Here is a 25461-nt window from a genome sequence, read left to right on the forward strand (position 1 = left end):
TAAGATGGAGGACCTAATCCTTACCGACCAGGGCAGGCAGGAGGCATATAAACAAACCTGGCAATTATGGAATATTTTCACCTATTCAGACGAGGGACAAACACTCAGGGGATTGCCTTAGATTGGCTGGTTCGCATTATTCCCTTACCAGGAAGCGGTAAGACCTGTCAACATGCATTGAGATGACGTGTCTAGATGATGCACTGAACCATGCCCGCGAGATTGCCCCCCCCTCCTCCCCTACCCCTTTTTCCCCTCTCCATGTCACCCACTGGGAACCTTTCTCCCTGGGTGACTATCTTCCGCTGCTCTCCCGATGGCAGATCGGGAGTTGCTGCTTCATTCTTCTCTGTTTCCGTCTCTTTTCTCTCTTATACACTTTTAGAAATTGGAAAAAAGGAAGGCGCGTCCGCGGATTCCTGAGTTGGTACTGCATCCCACGGGTAGACTCTGCTCCACCGACAATGATAACGTAGAGAAGACATAGTGGGCTGGGTACCCTTAATGCGGAGTGAGCTACGTACCGTCCACATGAGTGGGTGATCTGATGTGGAATAACAACTCATTGAATGTATATACTACACCTGTTGACCAGTTGTACTCATTTGGGTTATGTTTGTACACCCGTGGATGTTACTGTGTGTAATGTTGATGTGATCCATGTGGACTCGCTTCCTGTTGTGCGTAAATAAAGAATTTTGAGAAAAAAAAAGAATATGTGTATTGCAGAGATGTTGACACTGCTAATGGTACATATATCACAATCTCTGGAAAACATCCGTGTGTTCTTCACAGGTGATAATCAAATATATCATGCAGGTGATAACGTGAGTGATGAGGAACCTCCACCAGTGGTAAAAATGGCCTCTCACCTGACTCTGTGTGCCCTTAAATTATAGAGGGTAACAGACACCTTCCCTTTACGGGTATGAATCCACACTCAAATTGGCAGCGGCTGTGAAATGACAAAGTATTCCAATTGAATTTCTCCACCACCTGAGGCGAACAGTACATGTGGAGAAATTCCATTGGAATAATTTGGGAGTTCATCAGCCGCTGCCAATTCGAGTGTGGATTCCTTGATTGATTGATTTAATGGATTTATAGTGCGCCAAATACTGGCCCATCCTTGGATTTATACCGTAAAGGGAAGGTGTCTGTTACCCTCTATAATTTAAGGGTACACAGTCAGGTGAGAGGCCATTTTTACCACTGGTGGAGGTTCCTCATCACTCACATTATCACCTGCATGATATATTTGATTATCACCTGTGAAGAACACACAGATGTTTTCCAGAGATAGTGATGTATGGACTATTTAGCGCTGCACTGTCTTTTATAATTTTACTTTAGGGATTTGAATTTTTGACCCTGGTGTTCAGCTGCTCTCATTGGGTTGTTTTACTGCTCTGATTTGTTTTCTTTATTTATTTGCTAATGGTACATGGCTTGGTAGTATCACTGATTTCTCATAGTTTATTTTGAAATTAGATAATATACTATATTTCTGTAGTTCATCCATCAGGGCAGGTATTGATTCCAGGGGTTTTGAAAGATAGAATAAGTCATCCACATATGCTGAGACTTTGTGTTCCCCACCGCCAATACCTACCCCGACTATTTCCTTGTTTTCCCTAACTTTACAGAGGAAGGGCTCCAAGATGAAAGCAAATAGTAATGGGGAGAGGGGACACCCCAGCCTGGTACCATTATATATTTTAAAGTGATCTGAAAGGGTACCATTCACCTTAACTCTAGCCCTAGGGCTTGCGTATAAGGCCAATACCAAGCCCCTCGTCGTCTCCCCCAAACCTATTCCCTTCAATACCTCCATCATAAACCTCCAGCTCACTCTGTCAAATGTTTTTTTAGCATCCATTGACAGAGCTACTTTTGGAGACCCCGTTCTTCTGTTGTTGAGGTGCAAGAACCGCAGGGCTCTCGTATGGAGCAGAGAGCCAGTACTAGTGCTGCTCATCCTTCTGTTGAACTGGCAAGCACCAGCGGCCTAGTAAAATCTGGTCGTACATCCAGCACTGCAGTATCACGTGGTGAGTCCCATAATTGCAGTTCAAGCTAGTGCGGTGGCTAGCACAAGTAGTGTCCCGCAGCCACCAAAAAGTCGAGCCCATAGTGCCCTTCCTGCAGAATATGCCAACCCTGATTGGGAGCCCACCACTTCTGCAGCACCCGTACTTTCCCCAATCTCTGGCCAACCCAGAATTCAGGTGGAAACCGTTGATTTTACCTCAATTAATTTTTTTATTTTATTTTTTACAAGAAAAATTTTTCCTTTATTGAGGCAAAAGATTCAAGCATAATACAACAGTGTCCAAAATGGACCAAATCTTTACAAGGGAAAAAGGAAGAATACAGAGAACATGTGGGAGTCAAATAAAGCAGGCATACATAAGGAGCCGATAAATCACTCTAACAATTGTAGATTCAATACTGCAGAACATCTTCCAAACGTATCATATCTGGAGCTCAGGCCGGTAACCCGCCCCCACCCCCCATACTCCCGTGACTAGAAGGCTACCCCTCCCTACGCCGTCCATGGCTGCCAGATTTTTTTGAATTTCTGGGGACAGTTCCTGTTAATATATGTTAATTTGTACAGTGGCAACACAGCATTGATAGATCACACCCAAGACTCCACCGCCTGGGCGGAGGAGGCGTTCCAGCGTAAGACAATCTCCCTCTTAGCATAGAAAAAGAGGTAAGTGAGAAGAAATTTGGTGTAGCGAGGCCTCTAATCGTCGTCCTGAATACCCAGGAGCACCAGCTCAGTGGACACAGGAAGCGTCAGCTGGAGGCGACCATTAACAGTGTCCACTACCTTTGCCCAGTATCTAGCAATCTTAGGACAGCTCCAGAACATATGGAAATAGGTACCCACATCATTTTGGCAGCGGGGACAATCCTGTGTGCGTTGTCCACTGATCCCAGAGTTTGTCAACCCTAGTGAAGTCGTTCTTCAGCAGGTCTAAATATAAGGCAGATAGGGGCTTCTGCAGTGGCTCCTGGGCCAACAACTTCTCTATAGGGTCTATAGATAACCTAGGTGGTGAGGTAAATTGGTCTCGAACGGCATGGCGCAGCTGGAGGTACCGGAAATGCATCCACCCAGGCAATTGGTATTTGACCCGGAGGGTTGCAAACGGCATCAGGGCTCCTGCTGAAAAAATATCCCCAAGCGTTTTGATTCCGTACCTAGCCCAGACCTGGGGATCAGGGACCGTCCTAAGATGTGGAAGGTTGGGGTTCCCCCAAAGTGGACAGAAGGGGGACCAGCTCCGCGAGCGAAGAACCCTCCGCCTGGCCACCGTCCATGCCCTCAAGGTTGTACGAGTCGGTTGCGGAAGAGCCATATATGCCCTATGTCCCCTGTAAACTAGGTTACCCAGCTCACGGAGCGAACCAAGAACCGTCGCTTCGAGGCACACCGCCGCATTACCCTTAGAGAGAACAAACCACCACCGGACCGTGACTAGTACCGCCGCCCAGAAGTAACTTCGGTAGTTTGGCAACGCCAGGCCCCCGCACCGAGCAGGAAGCGGCAGGGTCGATTTAGCCAGTCTCGGGGCCGCGCCACCCCATATGAAGGAGCCCACGCACCGATCTACCTCAGCGAAGAAGGAATTGGGTATCCAGGTGGGACTGTTCCGAAAAACATACAGAAACCTGGGGAGAAACAGCATTTTCAAAAGGTTTATGCGCCCTATGAGGTTCAGGGGCAGGGAGGCCCACGAGGCGCACCTGGCCCTAAGCTGGGACAGAACCGGGAGCAGGTTGAGGTTCCTAAAGCTTGAAAGGTCCCTCCTCACCTGGATACCCAAATATTTAAACTGGTCCACCCAGAGCAAAGGCGCCTCCATGCCCGGATCGCAAATTTGTGGGTCAAGGGGAAAAATAATGGATTTGGACCAATTGATACGTATCCCAGAGAACCTACCGAAGGTGTCAAATAACTCCAACGCCGCCGTCAGTGACCCGCCCGCATCCTGTAAATACAATAAGGCGTCATCCGCATAAAGAGAAAGTTTTTCCTCCAGGGAGCTCACCATCAATCCCCTCACCCTACCCGAGTTTGTGATAGAAACGGCTAGGGGCTCGAGTGCAAGCGGAAATAGTGTCGGGGATAAGGGACACCCCTGTCGCGTGCCTCTCTGCAAGGAAAAGAATGCCGATAGTCTGTTATTGGTTCGGATATGAGCCAAGAGCATCCAATAGAGCATTGGCAGCCATCGGAGACCTCAATTAATTTTTATTCACTGTGTTTAACAGAAGATCTCTATAGAACTCTTGTGAACCAAAGCAATTTGTATGCTGGTCAATTCATCGTCGCTAATCCCCAGTTGACCCTTACACTTGAGATTGGAGACCTATTACGGTTTCTGTATTTAAGACCTTCCTGGGCCTATCCTTTCTCATGGGCAGAACTAAAAAAAAGTGAGATGCGATCATATTTACCATATGCCAGTCTTCTCTCCTTCCATGACCAAATTTACAAAGGGAGGGAGGTTTCCTCTAATTGGGACTTTGGAGGGCAGTAATACTCTGGGAGTCAAAGACGTAATTTAAGTAGAAAAATAGTATAGTATATTCAATAACAAATGGAATTTAAAAGTTGGTGGTGCAGCAAAATATACAGGATGCAATTGGGGATAAGCATAAAGTAAAATACATTGAGACACAACCACTATTCTGTTGTATGGATAGTACAGCAGAAATAACTCATGACCAGGGCTAGATATGAGCAGATCTTGCGATTCATTAATTTAAATGACAGTGAACTCTGTCATCCTCGGGGTGACCCTGGAAATGATCGGCTCCACAAAATTCAGCCCCTCGTAAACCACTTCAATTAACAGTTTGCAGCCTTGTTTATTCTTGATCAAGTTGTCTGCGTTGATGAGTCCCTGATTACATTTTCTGTCCGCTTGTCTTTCAAATAGTATCTCCCCAACAAGCGTGCCATATATGGGGTCAAGTTGTATAAGCTCTGTGACAGGGCAACAGGGTATACATATAGTTTTATTGTTTACGAGGGAAGACATAGTAATGTGGAGCCCGCGAACTGCCCAGACTACATAGGGATTGCTGGCACGATTGTTTGGGACTTGGTGTCACCCTTATTCGGAAAGGGGTACCACTTGTACGTGGACAATTATTACACAAGCGTGACACTTTTTAGTCACTTGTTTTGATCATGGAATTGGCACATGTGACACTGTGTTATCTAATTGCTGGGACTTCCCATAATGGCTTGTAGAATCCAGACTTAGGGGGAGAGAGCCTGTGCTTGCAGTGAAGTGGAGGGATAATTGGAATGTTTTAATTCTGTCCTCCCTTCACGCAGATACAACAGTCTAAATTCCAACGGGGACTGGTGTTGTGGGGAAACCCCTCTGTGCCCACAAATACAACCTTAATATGGGAGAGGTGGACCTCGATGACCAGTTGATTGTGTTGTACTTAATTGCCCGTAAGGCCAGACGCTGGTACAAAAAAGTTTCTGTATACCTATTTCAATTGGCTCTTCTGAATACTTATGTGCTATACAAAGCGTCAGGACGAACTGGATCCTTCCATAAATTCCCGGAATAGATTCTCACAGCCCTTCTGTTTCCAGACGGTGCTGTGCCCCAACTTTCCAATGCAAATGCAGGGAGCCCGGCTGCATTAGAGGCATTTTTTGTATGTCCTCCCTGGTACCCCTAACCAAGGTTTTTTGAAATGGCCAACTTTTAATTTTATTTTTCTGCGCAAAGTTGTCAATAAATGATATATTGCAGAAAAACAATCCACCTATGGGATTTGGACTTTACTGGCACTTAAATAGGTATACAATCGTAATAGAGTAAAAAATATATTTTTCTCTTTTCGTCCATGGACGGACACAGCTTCCTTAAATCTTGACAAAGTGGGTTATGTTCTGTCTATTAGCAAAGGACTAGGCAGACATGTTAGATATTTAAATACATGTAACTTTAACAGAGTTGAACAGCCCTGCCCAGGAGGCAGTCCCTCTGGTCATAACCCCTCACCCTGCAGCCAGCAGCTTAGTTTTTTGCCTAGTAGAGGAGAAGGACTTGGCACCCTTATGGGCCCATGGTCCTGAAGAAATTTTTATTATTTTATGATTTTATTTTTGAGAAATCTTCTATCAACTGCCGGCTGGGTGACAGGCTGGATAATATAGATCCTTGTAGTCCCCCCCCCCCCCCGTCCAGCCATCGAGTGTGAGCTTAGCTACGCGCTGGGTTGGCCACGACATACCCCATGGCTCCAGGGGTGGCCGGTGAGCTATATGCTCCGGGGGTTCACATATGACTGGGCTGCTTGCTGTTTCAGTCACAGTGGACTGGGCCGACAGCTACTCCGTACTGCTCGGTTGTAGGTCTGTCAGGAACGCTCCAGCAGGTCCTCGCAGGGACGGGTAAGTATGGTTCTTCCTGCCTCGGCAGGATGGAACAGCTGGGCATTCCTGGGGGTCAATTAGGGGGTCTCCTGCCCTCCTTTTCCTCTCCCTCTGTCCCCCCAGTAAGGAGCTATGCCATAAGCTGGGGCCCTCCTTTTCCGCATAAAAGTGGTATTTTCTTCAGTCAGGGCCCGCTGCAGACCCTCCCCAGCCAACGGAGGTCCAGCTGGGGGACAGATGCCTCCCTGGGTGCGCAAGCAAGCCCTCCTTGTTCTCCGACCTGTGGGTTTGCGCAGTGGTGACTTCAGGGTACAAGATCGAGTTTCTTTCTTGTCCACCAAACAGATTCTTTCCCTCAAATCGTTGTCTCCTTCCGGCTCATCGGAATGCCCTTTCGGGGGCTGTACAGGACTTTCTCCAGTGCAGGGTAATCATACACCTGTACCGCTGCAGGAAAGGTTTCAGGTTTTCTACTCAAATCTGTTTGTGGTCCCAAAGGACGAAGTTTTGTCCAATCCTAGACCTCAAGGCCCTCAATGCCTTGTAAAGGTTCGGCATTTCAGGATGGAATTGGTTCGCTCGGTGGTCGCAGAGCTCCATCCAGGGATCTTTCGTCATCAGAGTCGCATGCTTGCATGTCCCCTTCTGCGTCGGGCATCAGAAGTTCCTGGGTTTTGCGATCAGGGAGGACCACTATCACTTTCTAGCTGTCCCTTTTGGCCTAGCGTGGGCACCAAGAGTTTTCACTATGTTGCTAGCCCCGATTCTGGCCTTGCTGTAACAGCAAGGCATTGCTATTGTGAGCTACTTAGATGATCTTCTTAGGAGAGCTGCTTCAAGCAGGACGTGTCTCTAACCAGTCCGGCCCCTTAGAGAATTTAGTTGGGTACTGAACCTCCAGTGGTCGGTGCTAGTACCGACTCAGCACCTGGATTCTGGAGAACTCGGAGGCGAGAGTTTTTCTTCCTCTGGAGAAGTTCCAGACGTTCCAGACTGTGATAAGGTTGTGATGTTCCGCAAATGGTCGTCTCTCCGTTTTTGCATGCGAGTCCTGGGTCTCATGGTAGCCTCCTTCGAGGCAGTACCGTATGCCCAATTCCACACTCGAGTCTTGCAGAGAAGGATTCTGTCTAAATGGAACAAATCTCCATTGTCTCTGGATCTTCTGATTCGGGTAAGTCACCTAGTCAGGGCCTCTCTTAGTGGCTGAGATCCCTGGCCCTTCAGTCCAGAAAGACGTTCCTTCCTTTCCACTGTACTGTGATCATGATGGACGCCAGCCTAACCAGTTGGAGGGGAGTCTGGTGGGTTCAGTTGGCCCAGGGCCGCTGGATTCCGGTAGAATCCCACCTGCCGATCAACATCCTGGAACTTCAGGCGATCAGGCTATGCCTCTTCAAGTGGTCACAGAAGCTACAAGGGCATCCAGTCAGGATCCAGTCGGACAACGCCACGGCGGTGGCATATGTCACCCATCAAGGTGAAACAAGGAGTTCGGCTGCAGCATCAGAGGTTGCTCACATCCTAAGGTGAGCTGAAAGGAGCATTCTGGCTCTATTGACTGTTTATATTCCGGGCATAGAAAACTGGCAGGCGGACTATCTAAGTCGCCAGATGCTGGACCAAGGGGAATGTTCGCTACACCTAAAGGGGTTTCAACTCCTTTGCCGGAAATGGGGCACGCCAGATATGGATCTCTTGGCTTGTTGACTCAATCGCAAGGTGTCGACGTTTGTGACCAGGTCCAGAGATCCCTGGGCAGACACGTCAAACGCGTTGGTGGCTCCATGGGGTCAGTATCTGCTAGTTTATGCCTTTTCCCCACTGGAGTTGCTTCCTTGTCTGCTCCGCAGAGTAGAGGCCGAGGGGATTCCGGTGATCCTAATCGTCCCAGGCTGGCCCCGGCGTCCCTGGTACGCCGACCTTCTGCGCCTGGGGGTGGACGCTCCCTGGCGTCTTCCTATGCTGCAGGACCTTCTGTCACAAGGTCCCATGCTTCATTCTGCTTTACAGTCGCTGGCTTTAACGGCATGGCTATTGAAAGCCAGGTACTAAGGGACCTCGGTCTGTCAGATTCAGTAATCTCCACCATGTTGAGGACCTGGAAGTCATCTTCCTGGAAGATATACCATCGCACTTGGAAGGTCTACATCTCTATGTGTGAAGTGATGCATTGGCGCCCGAGGGCATATTCGGTTTCTCGGATCCTGCTGTTTTTACAACGTGGAGTGGATCAGAAACTTGCCTTAAAGCGGAGGCCAGTCGCTACAAATACGGCAGCTGTTGACTTGTCGGCAGCCAAACCTGAGCAATCGCTCGGTCCACGGCTGCTTTCGCCGCCATCCTCAGTGAGGGAATCAGGAAGTGAAGCCTTGCGGCTTCACTTCCCGATTCCCTACTGTGCATGTTCGAGGATCGTGGCGCACCGTCACTGGTCCCCGCTCTCTCCTGGGAACAGTGTTTCCCTGAAGACAGCGGGGGGGGGGTGACGTGACAGGCTGTATTTCCTGCGGGGATCAGAACCCGGAAGTGGTGCAAATACCTGTCTCAGACAGGTGTCTGCACCCCCTGAAAGGTACCAAAATGTGACACCGGAGGGGGGAGGGATCCAAAAAGCGGAGCTTCACTTTTTGTGTGAACCTCCGCTTTAAGCACTATTAAGGAGATGATATGCATAAGATATCCATCACCTGACCATGTTTCAGAGTCTGTTACAGACACTTCTTTCTCAGGGGTAGGTAAGATATCAAATCTCTACAATATAACTACAGAAAATCAATACTCGTACATGTGTATACATCATGGTTAAATATGTATACTTTTGCATTTTAGACTTACACTTGAATATATGCAGACACTCCATAAAGGTTAAAAACAAAACACAGCACAGCCATAGAGAGAGTTGCCGCCCTTCTAATCCCCATCAAACAAATGTAGGTTTGGTTATATGTGAATGCTGCCTGTCTGTGCGTACATATACACTGCGTCAAGATGCGTCGTGACACAAAAAACATACCTTGGGATTGGAGGCTCAACAGCAGAAAGACGTTGACCTCCTGGATGGTGTATAAGAGGGGCGCTAAAAGGTTGAAAATATATATGCATATAGGTAAGCATACTAATATGCATATATATATATAGATATAGAGATATATATAGTGATATTTGTTTTCATTGAGTCAAATTCACTATATAAAGAGTGTAGTCAATTGGTGTGTGCTCTCCTAGGATGTTAATAATGCAGGAAATTATGCCAATCAAGGCATGCAAGCCATGTCCCCCCACTTTTACAAGTCACAATGATACTGATATCCACCAAACATAGGTTTATATATCCTTGTAATGAAAAAGTATATATAGCAAGACATGCCCAGAGTGCCAACTCAGAAGAGCACACAACCAAAGAAAAAGTTTGCCTAGAAGTAAGCCAACGTCATATCCAGTATTGACAGGCCAATAGCGAATATGCATGCAAAGTTCCCGCCCTGTGTAAGGATCGCAGCTTACCTAGATTTAGACAGCATCCATATCGGTAGGGCAAAAAGAGAAGGAAGAAAAAAGCAAAGCCCTCTGCCTGTCATGGTCTTACCTCCTTGCAGGCTTCTTACTTCTGACGTGCTGGCGGCCATATTGCTTCCTGGGGTTCTTATAACTTACCACACCCTGCGGCTCCTCCTTCCCACTGGGAGGAGCTGGATGCCTTGCATATATATAGGAGTGCTGTTGCTGCATTTCCCTGCTTGGGCCTCTTGTATACACATGCTCCTGTGATTGTGCTGCTGCTCTTGGTTACCGACCCGGCTTCCACAGACGATCCTCATGGCTCCTGATCCCCGGCTTCGTTCCACCACCTCTCTCTTGATATGGACTCCGGCTTGGCTGACGCTCATTCCTGGCTATCGACCCTGGCTCCGGTGGAAGACTCTGCTGACTGATCATCCGTTTGGACTTTAACCTTGCTGTTTGGTTTTTAATAAAGCCTTCCTATTTCATTTATCTGTTGTTGTACGTCTGATTCATGCTTCCGTGACATTAGGCCCAAGCCATGAATTCTGACGGTACAGGGCCACCTTCGCTACCTATGCTGGTTGCCAGACTGGATCAGCAGGATCGCCTGCTGGGTCAGTTCGCTCAGGCGTTGGAAACCCTGCTTGCACGCACGGCTCATCTCGCTCCCATTGCCGATAGGCCGGTTGTCGCTCCTGGGTCCGCTCCTACTGCCGCTCCGGTTGTTGCGCCAGAGTCTACCCCGACACCTGTTGTGCCTGCAGTGTCTCGGGGTATGACCGGCTCTGCCCCCCTTCTGCAGCACTTTGGGGGAGAGCCAACTCAGTGCCGAGGTTTCCTTAACCAAGTGGGCATTTATTTTGAGTTGCTGCCACATGCCTTTCCCACTGAGAGATCGAAGGTGGGCTTCCTGATCTCGCTGCTCTCGGACAAGGCCTTGGCCTGGGCAAGCTCCTTATGGGAGAACAACAATCCGGTGGTTGCCGAGTTTTCCGATTTTGTTGCTTCTCTTCGGAAGGTGTTCGATGTACCGGCTCGCTCTGCCTCTGCTGCGAAGCTCCTTATGTCCATCAGACAGGGTTCACGATCGGTAGCCGAATACGCCATTGAGTTTCGTACCCTGGCAGCAGAGGTGGGCTGGATTAATGAGGCTCTGGTCGCTGCTTTCTCCCATGGTCTCTCGGATGCCTTGAAGGATGAGGTTGCGGCTAAGGACCTACCAGTGGAGCTCGAGGCTCTTATTTTTTTCCTGATATTGATTGACACCAGACTCAGGGAGAGACCTTCCTTTAAGGAGAGCCTGCGGAGGCCTCCTAACAGATTGGCGCCTACGTTTGCTGTCCCACCCGTGCCTCCCTCTCCTCCCACGCCTCCTAGGGTTGACTTGCCTGGGGGTGAACCCATGCAGCTGGGGTTTGCTCGCCTGTCCGAGGGGGAGAGGGCATCCCGGAGACACGAGGGCCGATGCATGTACTGTGGTCTCAGTTGGGCACTTTCGGTTGGCATGTCCGAACCGTCCGGGAAACGCTCGCACCTGAGATCCTGTCGGGGGCAGATCTTGGGTGGAGTCTCTTCGTCCCCGGTTTCCCGTGCTGATAAACCACTGATCACCGTTGTTTTCTCCTGGGTCGGTGACGACCCAGGCGTTGGTGGACTCTGGTGCTGGTGGATTTTTCATCGATAGTAGGTTTGCTGCCGCTAACTCCATTCCTCTGCAGGCTCGAGTTTCCCCGCTGGTTCTCGAGGCGATAGACGGCAGACCCCTCCAGCCCTCGCAGGTGACTCATGAGACCCTTCCAGTGGAGATAGCCATTGGGGCCGTTCACAGGGAGTCGGCCTGCCTTCAGGTCATTTCGTCTCCACACTACTCGGTGGTCTTGGGGTACCCCTGGCTCCAGAAGCATAATCCGACTTTCGATTGGAGATCGGCCGAGATCCTCTCGTGGTCACCACAGTGTGGGGCTAGTTGCATCCATGGGCTTGTCAAGTTGTTGTGTACCTCCTCGGACTCTGTTGCCTCCTGAATACGAGGGGTACCGGGATGTATTCGATAAGGTGCGCGCTGGGTTCCTACCCCCGCATCGCCCTTACGATTGTGGCATAGATTTACAACTTGGTGCCGTTCCTCCTCGTGGCAGGGTCTATCCACTGTCGGTTGCGGAGAATGAGGCCATGGAGGAGTACGTGAAGGAGGCGCTTTCCCGTGGGCATATTCGCAAATCCTAGTCCCCGGCAGGGGCTGGATTTTTCTTTGTAAAAAAGAAGGGCGGAGAATTGAGGCCTTGCATCGACTATAGGGGCCTTAATCGCATCACGATCAAGAACGCATACCCGATTCCGTTGATTTCCGAGTTGTTTGATCGCCTGAAGGGGGCCACGGTATTTACCAAACTCGACCTGAGGGCGGCATATAACCTTGTAAGGATCAAGGCTGGTGACGAGTGGAAGACCGCGTTCAACACCAGCACCGGTCATTATGAATCCCTGGTTATGCCTTTTGGGTTGTGCAATGCGCCCGCAGTCTTTCAGGAATTTATCAACAATGTTTTCCGTGACCTGTTGCAGCAGTGTGTGGTGGTCTATTTGGAAGACATCTTGGTATATTCTGAATCCATGGAGGCCCACATTCTGGATGTCAAGCGAGTATTACAACGGTTACGAGAGAACAAGCTTTTCGGTAAGCTTGAGAAATGCGAATTTCACCGGTCCCAGGTAACCTTCTTAGGTTACATCATTTCCGCGGAGGGGTTCTCCATGGACCCTGAGAAGGTTTCGGCAGTCTTACAGTGGCCCCAGCCCAGTGGTCTTCGTTCCCTGCAGCGCTTTTTGGGCTTCGCCAATTATCGGAAGTTCATCAGGGACTTCTCCATGCTGGCCAAGCCTCTCACGGATCTGACCAGGAAGGGCAGTAATTCCCATGTCTGGCCGGCCGAGGCCATCCGGGCTTTTGAGGCTCTAAAATCTGCCTTTGTGTCGGCTCCAATACTGTCTCATCCCAACCCTGGGTTGCCCTTTGTTCTCGAGGTGGACGCGTCTGAGACGGGAGTAGGCGCCCTTCTGTCTCAGCGTCGGACACCAGAGGGTCCTCTGCTTCCCTGTGGGTTTTACTCCCGGAAACTGTCTCCCGCGGAGTGCAACTACCAGATTGGTGACAGAGAGTTGTTGGCCATCGTGCAGGCTCTCAAAGAGTGGAGGCACTTGCTCGAGGGTTCGGTGGTTCCGGTTCTCATCCTGACGGACCACAAGAATCTGACTTACCTTTCTGGGGCTAAGAGATTGACACCCCGTCAGGCCAGATGGGCTCTGTTCCTGTCACGTTTTAATTATGTGGTCTCCTATTTACCCGGTTCCAAGAACATCAGGGCGGATGCCTTATCACGTCAATACTCCGAGCTGTCCAGGGAGGAATCGACACCGACTTCGGTCATACCTCCTAATCAGATCCTGGCCGCCATTCGCACCAGCCTGACCTCTCCCCTGGGAGAGCAGATTTTGGCGGCCCAATCTGGTGCTCCCTCTGGGAGACCCAACGGCAGATGTTTCGTGCCTGAGGAGTTGCGCACTCGGTTGTTGCGAACCTACCATAACTCCAAGACCGCGGGGCATCCTGGAAAGAATCAGCTGTCCTGGGCTGTTTCACGTTTGTTCTGGTGGCCTTCTATACGTTCTGACATTGCCGCATATGTAGCGGCATGCTCTGTTTGTGCCCAGAGTAAGTCCCCTCTGCACCTTACGTTGGGCCTTCTACAACCCATTGCCACTGGGGAGCGCCCATGGTCACACCTTGGGATGGACTTCATTGTGGACCTTCCTGCATCCCGAGGCCATACGGTCATTCTCATGATTGTGGATCGGTTTTCCAAAATGTGCCACTGTGTTCCTCTCAAGAAATTACCCTCTGCACAAGAGTTGGCCACGGTTTTCGCCAGGGAGGTCTTCCGGTTGCACGGTTTGCCCAAGGAGATAGTGTCGGATCGGGGAAATCCGTTTGTGTCCAGGTTCTGGCGCGCTTTTTGCTCCCAGTTGAGGATTCGACTCTCCTTCTCCTCGGCCTACCACCCTCAGTCCAATGGGGCCGCAGAACGGTCCAATCAGGTCCTGGAGCAATTTCTTCATTGCTATGTCTCCGATCATCAAGACAATTGGGTTGACCTTCTGCCATGGGCTGAGTTTGCCAGGAACACGGCGGTTAACTCCTCCTCTGGGACATCTCCCTTCATGGCCAATTATGGGTTCCAACCTGCCCTGTTACCGGAGTCATTCTCTCCCCAAGATATTCCGGCTGTGGAGGATCACCTTTCCGCTCTACGTGCTTCTTGGGTACAGATCCAGAGGTCCCTTGAGGTCTCTGCGCAGCGCCAGAAACTCCAGGCTGATCGCAGACGGGCGCCTGCTCCTTCCTACCAGGTCGGAGACCGTGTATAGTTGTCCACTCGCAACCTCAACCTTCGAGTGCCCACTCCTAAGCTGGCTCCTCGCTTTGTTGGTCCCTTCCGAGTGCTTCGCAGGGTAAACCCGGTTGCCTATGCCCTTGCGCTCCCACCTGGCATGCGGGTCTCCAATGTGTTTCACGTTTCCCTGTTGAAACCACTGGTGTGCAATCGCTTCACCTCCTCGGTTCCTCGGCCTCGTCCGGTCCAGGTGGGCGATCATGAAGAATATGAGGTGAGCGATATCCTGGACTCACGCTTGGTCCGGGGTCGGGTGCAGTTTTAGGTCCACCGGCGTGGTTATGGTCCAGAGGAGCGTTCTTGGGTTCCCTCCGCAGATGTCCATGCTCCTGTCTTGTTTCGAGCCTTCAATGCGCGCTTCCCCCAGAAACCGTTTTTTGCGCCGCGGAGGAGGGGCCCTTGAGGGAGAGGTACTGTCATGGTCTTACCTCTTTGCAGGCTTCTTACTTCTGACATGGGCTGGCGGCCATATTGCTTCCTGGGGTTCTTATAACTTACCACACCCTGCGGCTCCTCCTTCCCACTGGGAGGAGCTGGATGCCTTGCATATATATAGGAGTGCTGTTGCTGCATTTCCCTGCTTGGGCCTCTTGTATACACATGCTCTTGAGATTGTGCTGCTGCTCTTGGTTACCGACCCGGCTTCCACGGACGATCCTCCTGGCTCCTGATCCCCGGCTTCGTTCCACCACCTCTCTGATACGGACTCCGGCTTGGCTGACGCTCATTCCTGGCTATCGACCCTGGCTCCGGTGGAAGACTCTGCTGACTGTTTGATCATCCGTTTGGACTTTAACCTTGCTGTTTGGTTCTTAATAAAGCCTTCCTATTTCATTTATCTGTTGTTGTACGCCTGATTCATTTTTTTCGTGACACTGCCCTACCAATGTCCTGATCCTTTGTATAAATACTGTAGATAACCATATTGTCAGTGATTTCTTTGAATGTATGTAGTGTTTTCTGGATTTGAACCAATAGGTTGACATGCATGTATTTTGTTCAACTTCTGTGAATACTTTATACACACAGGCAGCTTTGAGGTTTGCTACCGTTCCCTGACCCATGTACTCAAACAAATATTGGTATTTTTTCATGAATCTTTAATTGGAGGAAATTCAATTTTCTACCATTAGATGGCGGAGCTCTAATACTGACATAAATACTATATTTATGATAACTTTATAGGTGTGAATTTCTGGGCCACCCGACATGGCCAATGCCCAGGTTTGTGTGGCATCTTGGAGTAAGCGGACGGGTCTTGTTTTGACCCATGGCCAGCTTCTGCCTTCTACCTCTATCTCCTCTATGGTGCCTGTTGCCTATGAGGAGTGCGGGACACGTGCGGTGCCGTTCTGACATGCATGCACAGTGACGTCACTCGCGTTAGTTTCTCAGAAGGCTGAGACGGATGAGAACCCGGTGATGGGTGGCGCAGCCCTGGTTGGCTAGTATAAAGATAGAGCCTCATATCAGGGACAGGAATTGCGACCTGTCTATACAAGGCCAGGACCCAAGATGGATGCTGTCTAAATCTAGGTAAGCTGCATTTCTTACACAAATGGCGGGCACTTTGCATGCATGCGCTCTCCTAGGCTGTTGATACCTGAATGCAGGAAATAGTGCCAATCAAGGCATGCAAGCTATGTCCTTCACTTTTACAAGTCACAATTATACTGAACCAAACATAGGTGTATATATTCTTGTAATGAAAAAGTATATATAGTGTGAGGGTAGGACCCTGTGCTGTGTGAGAAATTACTGGTTTACACCAAATTCTGGAGAAAAAGACACACTAATTGGACAGCTGTGTGTCCAGCTATATAGTTCTAATCTGACATGGCTCAGGGCCCCACCCCACAGAAAGGAAGTCTGTTTCAGGGAGCCAGGTGAGCTCCCATCTCTCTGAGAGGAGAGAGAGGCTGCATGGGTTACAGCTAGAGCATGCATATCTGCAGGAGGCAGATGTCGGCTAGTGTCTCTGTGTGAGAAAAGAAGATTGATGCTGTGTGCGTCCAAGAAGCTCAAACGCTGTGTGCGAATCAGACGCTGTGAGCGGCTGTTAAAGTTTGCAAGATACAGGAATGGTGGAACCCCCCCCCCCCTGCAAGGGCTGCTAATGTCTTTGTGAACTTTTGTGTTTTTAAATAAACGTGGGCTACCAGGCCCTTAAAAAACTCAGTTCTGGACTGGCGTACTCACTGGAAAACGCACCTACCATTGGAGTCAGATCCCCCAATCCTACAATTGCAAGACATGCCCGGAGTGCCAGCTCAGAAGAGCACACAACCAAAGAAAGTTTGCATAGAAGTAAGCCAAGTCATATCCAATAATGACTGGCCAATGCCAGTCATTATTGGATATGACTTGGCTTACTTCTATGCAAACTTTCTTTGGTTGTGTGCTCTTCTGAGCTGGCACTCCGGGCATGTCTTGCTATATATACTTTTTCAAGAGAAATCAGAGGACCCTGCTCATTAGCGATTAAAATCTCGATTACAAAGGGAGGGTCAGTTGATACAAAAGGTAATAGATGTGGGGGATGCCCTGATAGAGGAAGTACAACAGGGTATTAGTTAGAAGCAGGGAAGGCTTCTTTAAAGGGAAGGGTTTTCAGGGATCTTCTAAAGATGGATAGATTAGGGGACAGTCGGAGAGATTGGCCCCATTCAAATGACCCCATTTTGGAAAGTAGACCCCCCAAGCTATTTGCTGAGAGGCATGTTGAGTATTTAGCAGATCTCGCTTTTTGTCACAAAGTTTAAAAAAAAAAAATGAGAGCTGCAAAATCACTCACCGAACCTCTTATCAAATACCTTAGGGTTTCTTCTTTCCAAAATGGGGTCATTTGGAGGGGGGGTGCTATCTTGACATTTCAGGGCCTCAGAAACCGATAGGAAGTGAGGAGTAAAATCATAATTTTACGCCTTTGAAAATCCTGAAGGCGGTGATTAGTTTTTCAGGGTCCTGTACATGGCTAGGCTCCCAAAAAATCCCACACATGTGGTATCCCCGTACTCAAGAGAAGCAGCAGAATGTATTTTAGGGTGTACTTCCACGTGGTAACAATATTCAAAAAAGGGCAGAGATCTATTCCTGGGAATTATAGGCCTGTCAGTCTAATGTCGGTAGTATGTAAACTATTTGAGGAGATAAGGGATAATATCCAGGAATTTGCTGATGAAAATATTATCATTAGTCCTACTGTGCGGGGTGCCCTGGCTTTTTGGGGGTGTGAATTTGCGGCCATATGGACACCCAGTGTGTTGAGAGGTTATCCACCCCAGTCAGTACCCGTTCCAATCCACCATTTTGCTCTGGTTCCCCCTTTTTTCCCTCTCAAATGGATGGTTCCATTCTGTTTGGTGTCCATTAGGACCCTAACACAGGCCACTGCCTGTGTTTTTCTTCTTTACTCCTTTGGCGATGCACCGTTGTGGTTGGTGCTGGGGGATGGGCAGCGATCCGGTGTTGTGATTGGTTTCTTCCACGCCTTTCACATGCACCATTGGCTTTGCCCTCCTCCTGCTCGGCCCTCTGGTCTTTGGAGTTTTGTTAAGCTCTCCTGGGCTCCGGCGCATGCGCAGTGGCGCCATCATGTCTGCAATAGGCCGGTGACATCAGACGCCGGACGAATGGTGAGCACACTTAAGTCGGTCTCTCAAGCAGCACAACATCTTGAGATTGGGGGTGACCTGTTGTCTACTTTCTTTTGTTTTTTGAGGTAAGAATCGTTACCATCTGTTCACCTTTTTTTATGTGATAGATAGTGTTTTATTAAGCGGCTCCCTGTAGGTTATGTATTCCTTGGAATTGTCACTAAAATTGACAGCTCTGGGATTTTTATCCCAGACCCCTACCTCTTTCTCTACACTTGCTCATTCCTCACTAGATCTAATTAGACTTTGGTCTGATGTGCTCATTCGCACAGAGCTGCTATTTTAAACTAATTCATAAATGCACTTATAGTTTTCTTTAAAGTACCCTGCAATTTTTTTCATTTTTCTATTATCAAACTCACCGTTGTATGACACTGTGCCATTGTTTCTATAGTGTTTGGGCTTGAGCTTAACGTTACTTATTCTTGTTTCAGAAATGATTGTGTCTATTGGACCTTTTATTCAGACGCCCCTCTTTACTCATCTTTAAGCTTTGAATCTATCTGTTTTTAGGAAGTATCTGAATCAGGAACTGCAACTCTTTGCTGATTGCCATTTGTGCAAATTTTAAGTTTTTCTGATTATTATATAAACAGATTTACTGTATGTTCTACTTTATTATTTCTTTTTTTTTTGTTAACCAGGTTTTGGGTGCTCACTATGGCCATTTAGTGCCCCTTGCTCATGGCGCTTCCCGCATTATGGTTGCCCCTTCTCTCTCTCCCTTGTCTTCCTTTTTTTGGGGGAGGATAGGGCCTTGAGGCGGTGAGTCTCTCTGTTCTTTTGGTGAATCCTGTTAACAAAAGTGCATTTTCTTTTTTTTAATGTTGATTTATTTCTGACTTATTCTTTTATGCCTTTTTTTTGTATATCTTTCTCTCTAATCTATGGTTGATGCATATATCCCCTAATGAAGCCTTGAGGCGAAACATGTCAGGATAACATATGATCATTCAATCTTTAGAAAGCCTCTATGCAACCACCATATTGGAGCAACCACCATCTTGGAGCAATAACGACTTTTTGTGATCTGTTACTCTTTTTAGCTTCCATGTATAATAAAGATATTTTGTATACTTATTTATATACCTTTGTTCGGTTTCCATTATTATGTGACTAAGCACCGCTATAGTCCCTTTACATACTCTCACCTTCTTTTGAATCAATTACTTCCTGGGATGAGGTGCGTAACTCTAGGTGTTGGACTAAATACTACTCTTAGTCGAACTAAAATGATATAAAATTATATATTATGGTTGGTAGTAATCAGCACGGTTTACGAATAGTTGCTCTTGCCAAACCAGCCTATTAACATTCAACGAGGAAGTGAGCTGCCATCTGGACAAAGGTATGCCGGTGGATGTGGTGTATCTGGATTTTACTAAAGAATTTGATACAGTGCCCCACAAATGCCTAATCTACATCATTAGCAGTAATAAGTATGGGTTTACGAAAGGTCGCCCTTCTCAAACCAACCTATTATCATTCTACGAGGAAGTGAGCTGCCATCTGGACAGGGACAGGACCACCGACACCCGCCGCTATCACAGGCTAAAACAGAAGGTTGGAGGTTCTATTTTCCATCTGTCTGACGGATCGAATGAAAATGGACAGGCAGTCCATTTTCACCCAATCTCCCTATAGAGGAGAGTGGGAATGTGTCTGTGTCCGCTCTGCACAGTGGAGCAGAATCAGACCTGTCAGCCGCGGGGGATTAGCAGACCGATCCCCCCGCTGAACAAGTGGATTCTGTCCCATGGTGCTGCCTGTGTGAAAATGGCCTTAGTATGATTTTTATTTATTTTTTATAAAAAAAAAAAAATGTTTACACGTTTGTTTTTTGTAGATAATATCCTGTTTAGCTAAAAATCCTTTTCCTCCAACAAAGATTGTTCCAAGAAGGTCTTCTGTTTCTATAAGCATTCCAAAAGCATTTCAGATGTCATTGTATCCTGTCCTTATTGTATGAGAATTGATTTTGATGTAAATTCCAAATAAAGGGAGTGTATTTTATTGAGGTGGTGGATTGCTGCTTCCGCAGTGTACAATATATGCATTATTCGTTCTCATGCTTTTGGGTTACAAACATTATGGACCTCCTCTTCTTGGGTCCCCCACCAGCTCTCCTGGCTCTTCCTCTCCGGTGAGTACCCCCATAGAAAGCCGCTTTCTTTGGGGGCACTTGTGCGGGGAACTCGGGTCTGCCCTGTGCTACCTTGTCAGTAGCTTTGACTGACAGCAGCAGAAACCAATGGCTCCCCCCGCCCCTCCAAAAGCAGTGAGACCAGGAAGTGAGGGAAGAGAAGAGCTGTAGGTGGGCCCAGCGCTAGATCGAATGGGGGCTCAGTAAGGAAAAGGAAGGATGAGGGGGGGGATACTGATGCCTACATTTATTTTACCTTAATGCAAGGAAGGTATTAAGGTAAAATAAAATTAGGTTTTATAACCACTTTAACAGAAAACATTCATTGTAACTTATTTTCGTTCTAATTGCAGCCATGTCAAGATCATTTCCAGTAGTCAATTTCTGTTATAACATACTGTAAGATTAAATGAATTCTAGTTTATGGCATTGAACGTCATCTAGCAAAACAAAAGAAATCTGCAATTTATTTTCTACAGGGTTTGCTGTAGCTCAGTGCATAAACCAGCACAGTGCATCGCCAGCACCTTCCCCATCACTTTCTTCAAGCAGCAGCTCCAGCGGAAGCACTGGGCCTTGTGATTCAGTCACTACCAGTCTCATATCAACTCCCTCAACAGTTCAGAGCCCATCAGGTACTGTATTATTATTACTGTGACATCACTCCTCATACCAATAAGTATTATAACTATATATGGTCAACATGCAGTCATTTCCTATTCATATGTTGTAGTTTTACCTTACAATATTTCTTGTTTTTATTATTTGTAAAGTATTACATTTGCTTTAAAAGGTTTCCAGTTAATCTTTAAAACGCATAGAAAAGTGCCACAGTGCTGTACTGTGCATATACAATATACAAAAAAGTGCTATAGTGCTGTGTCAAAGAGTTCATGAACAGTTTCTAAGCGTTCTTCTTAACTTTTAAAGTGGCACTGTGCTGTACAAACAATATACAATGTGTTCCCAAACTTCCAACAATTTTCTCCAGTGTTCCACCATCTTTGTCATACCAGAGAACTCACCAGATTTCCATGACAACCCATTACAGGTAGGTCATGTACAGGTGAAACTCGAAAAATGAGAATATCATGCAAAAGTTCATTTATTTCATTAATGCAACTCAAAAGGTGAAACTAATATATGAGGTAGAATCATTACATGCAAAGCAAGAGAGTTCAAGCCATGATTTGTCATAATTGTGATGATTATAGCTTACATCTCATGAAAACCCCAAATCCACAATCTCAGAAAATTTGAATATTACATGCAATCAATAAAACAAGGATTGTACATAGAACAATATTGGACCTCTGAAAAGTATAAGCATGCATATGTACGCAGTATTTGGTTTGGGCCCCTTTTGCATCAATTACTGCCTCAATGCGGCGTGGCATGGAAGCTATTAGCCTGTGGCACTGCTGAGGTGTTATGGAAGACTGGGATGCTTCAATAGCGGCCTTCAGCTCTTCTGCATTGTTCGGTCTCATGTCTCTCATCTTTCTCTTGGCAATGCCCCATAGATCCTCTATGGAGTTCAGGTTTGGCGAGTTTGCTGGCCAATCAAGGACAGTAATCCCACGGTCATTGAACCAGGTTTTGGTGCTTTTGGCAGTGTGGTGCCAAGTCTTGCTGAAAAATGAAGTCAGCATCCCCATAGAGCTCGTCTGCGGAAGGAAGCATGAAGTGCTTCAAAATCTCCTGGTAGAAGGCTGCGTTGACCCTGGACTTAAAGGAGTTGTAAAGACAAAAATATTTTCCTCTTAAATTAAAGTCTGACAGTAGCTGATAAAGTAAAAAGTAATGTTTTGCATTATAACTAGTTTGATACCTGTTGAAATCGAGTTGTTTTATTCACCTCCAGCACTCCTGAATCGTTATTTTCACTGACTTCCTGGTTTGTGGTGCGCATTCATTCTTGCTACATCACGACCTAATGGGAACTACAGTTCCCATTAGGCTTAGCCTCCATGCCTGTGAGGGATAAGAGAGCATCTTCACGCAGGGCTGTAGTCATAGGGAGGGGGTGAGCACATTCTGCTTTCCACCATGCAAAACAGCTCAGATGCTGGTGGAAAGCAAGAAGAGGAGAGACAGGAAATGGCATTTTCAAACCTGGATTACTGTATTTTGGAGGTCAAAAGGAAAAACGAGGTAAGTGATATTTAAATGCTCTTGCTTACAGCAATAAATTGTTTTAATAAAAAACGAACCTTTAGTGTTTCTTTAATAAAGCACAGTGGACCAACACCAGCAGATGACATGGCTTCCCAAATCAATACAGACTGTGGAAACTTCACACTGGACTTCAAGCATCTTGCAGTGTGTGCCTCTCCATTCTTCCTCCATACTCTGGGTCCTTGGATTTTAAATGAAATGCAAAATTTGCGCTCATCAGAAAAGAGGACTTTGGACCACTGAGCAACAGACCAGGTCTGTTTTTATTTTTAAGCCCAGGTTCTTACATTGTTTGTACTTCAGAAGTGGCTTGACAAGAGGAATACCACATTTGAAGCCCATGTACATGATCCGTCTCTGTGTGGTGGCTCATGATGCACTGACTCCAGCCTCAGTCCACTCCTTGTGAAAGTCCCCAACACTTTTGAATGGCCTTTTCCTGACGATCCTCTCCAGGCTGCGGTCATCCCTGCTGCTTGTGCACCTTTTTCTTCCACACTTTTCCCTTCCACATAACTTTTTATTAATGTGCTTTGATACAGCACTTTGGGAACATCCAACTTTTGCAATTACCTTTTGAGGCTTTCCCTCCTTATGTGTCAATGATGGTTTTCTGCACAACTGTCAGGTCAGCAGTCTTTCCCATGATTGTGATTCCTACTGAACCAAACTGAGAGACCATTTAAAGGCTCAGGATCTCTTTGCAGGTGTTATGGCTTCATTATCTGATTAGAGTGGGACACTTTGAGCCTAGAATATTGCACCTTTTCACAATATTCTAATTTTCTGAGATTGTGAATTTGGAGCTGTAAGCCATAATCATCACAATTGTGCCAAATCACGGCTTGAACAATCTTGCTTTGCATTTAATGAGTCTATCTCATATATTAGTTTCACCTTTTAAGTTGCATTAGTGAAATAAATGACATTTTGCATGATATTCAAATTTTTGGAGTTTCACCTGTACAGCACGTTATTATAATGGGGTTCAAAGTGGTTCTGGTGTTCCTCCTTTGTTGTTTAGCCAGCAATCCTCTCACATAGCCTATTCAGACATTGCATAAAAGAGCAAAAGGGGAAACAAATATAGTATAAAGCGTTAAAAGTTTATATTAGAAAATCAATACCCTCGCTACACCTCGCACCAAGGGGTATGAACAACGCAAACAATTTCAAATCCACTGCAGTGTAATCCTCGGTGCATTAAATGGCTTACAGCTCATGAAAACCCCAAATTCACAATCTCAGTGAATTAGAATATTGTGAAAAGGTGCAATATTCTAGGCTCTAATCAGATAATGAAGCCATAACAGGGAAGGGAAAAGTGTGGAAGAAAAAGGTGCACAAGCAGCAGGGATGACTGCACCAGTCCATAATATAAAGCTTTTTGCTGTACGATTTATAGTTTTGAAGAACCGTTCGAAGAATGACAAGTATTCAAAAGGGGCAAAAAACTGGTCTTTGCTTAGAGCCTGCATATAAACATTGGTTTCCTGGGAAAAGCTGAGATGCATTATAACTCCTCACAGAAAGCTGTGAGGGGTATTATGGCTCCTCCCATACAGCTGTGAGGTAAATTCCAGCTCCTCCTACACAACGCTGAGGAGATTTGGCTCTGTTTTTGTTGACTCTGCGTAACTTCTGCATGCTAGCATACTCTGCATATAGCAACCATCCATAACAACCAGTCCATAGAAACTGTCAATAGCAACCAGTCCAAAGAAACCAATCCATAGCAACCCTCCATAGTAACCAGTCCATAGTAACCAGTCCATCGCAACCAGACCATCGCAACCAGACCACAGCAACCAGTCCACAGCAACCAGTCCATAGAAAGCAATCCATAGCAACCAGTCCATAGCAACCATCTATAGCAACCAGTCCATAGCAAGCAACCAGTCCATAGAAACCGTCCATAGCAACCAGTCCATAGAAACCCTCCATAGCAACCAGTCCATAGCAACCATCCATAGCAACCGTCCATAGCCCCCATCAACCATGGTTGATGGGGGCAGTTTTTGACAGAGCAGTTTTGATGGAGCAATAGGATGGTGCAATAGGATGGGGCAGTTTTTGATAGGGGCAGTTTTTGATGGAGCAATGGATCGAAATGGATCGACTCACTGTTGGATCACATTTACATCTCCAGGGGCAATGTCTCCAGTCAGGAGTATTGGTGGAGGCAAGAACACGTCACACAATTTCCCCAGAATTGTAGCTATAGTTTTTAAAATACAACCGTTTGAAAAATGACAAGTATTCAAAAGGGGCAAAAAACTGGTCTGTGCTTAGAGCCTGCATATAAACATTGGTTTCCTAGAAAATGCTAAGGTGAATTATAGCTCATCACAGAAAGCTGTGAGGGGTATTATGGCTCCTTCCACACAGCTGTGAGGTGAATTCCAGCTTCTCCCACACAACACTGAGGGGATTTGGCTCTGTTTTGTTGGCTCGGCGTAACTTCTGCATGCTAGCATACTCTGCATATAGCAACCATCCATAGCAACCAGTCCATAGAAACAGTCAATAGCAACCAGTCCATAGAAACCAATTCATAGCAACCAGTCCATAGCAACCCTCCATAACAGCCAGTCCATAGCAAGCAATCAGTCCATAGCAAGCCTCCATAGCAACCAGTTCATAGCAACCCTCCATAGCAACCAGTCCATAGAAAGCAACCAGTCCATAGAAAGCAACCAGTCCATAGCAACCAGTCCATAGCAACCAGTCCATAGCAACCATCTATAGCAACCAGTCCATAGCAACCATCTATAGCAACCCTCCATAACAGCCAGTCTATAGCAACCAGTCCATAGCAACCATCCATAGAAAGCAATCCATAGCAACCATCCATGGCAACCAGTCCATAGCAACCATCTATAGCAACCAGTCCATAGCAACCAGTACATAGCAACCCTCCATAACAGCCAGTCCATAGCAACCAGTCCAGAGCAACCCTCTATAGCAACCAGTCCATAGCAACCAGTCCATAGAAAGCAATCCATAGCAACCAGTCCATAGCAAGCAAACCAGTCCATAGCAACCATCCATAGCAACCATCCATAGCAGCCATCCATAGCCCCATCAACCATGGTTGATGGG

At 47.1% G+C, this 25461-nt stretch overlaps 1 protein-coding gene across 13 annotated transcripts in view; it reads left to right on the forward strand.

Annotated features, from left to right (window-relative positions):
* CLEC16A (C-type lectin domain containing 16A) overlaps positions 1-25461 on the forward strand; it is a 1403906-nt gene that overhangs the window by 1184152 nt on the left and 194293 nt on the right. For all 13 annotated transcript variants that reach the window (XM_040358542.1, XM_040358539.1, XM_040358533.1 and 10 more), the window contains one exon: positions 20661-20816. In XM_040358542.1, coding sequence (XP_040214476.1) covers positions 20661-20816 — 156 coding nt within the window. The remainder of the gene's footprint in view (positions 1-20660; positions 20817-25461) is intronic.

Source organism: Rana temporaria, chromosome 6 (genome assembly GCF_905171775.1).
Source record: "Rana temporaria chromosome 6, aRanTem1.1, whole genome shotgun sequence".
NCBI lineage: Eukaryota > Metazoa > Chordata > Amphibia > Anura > Ranidae > Rana > Rana temporaria.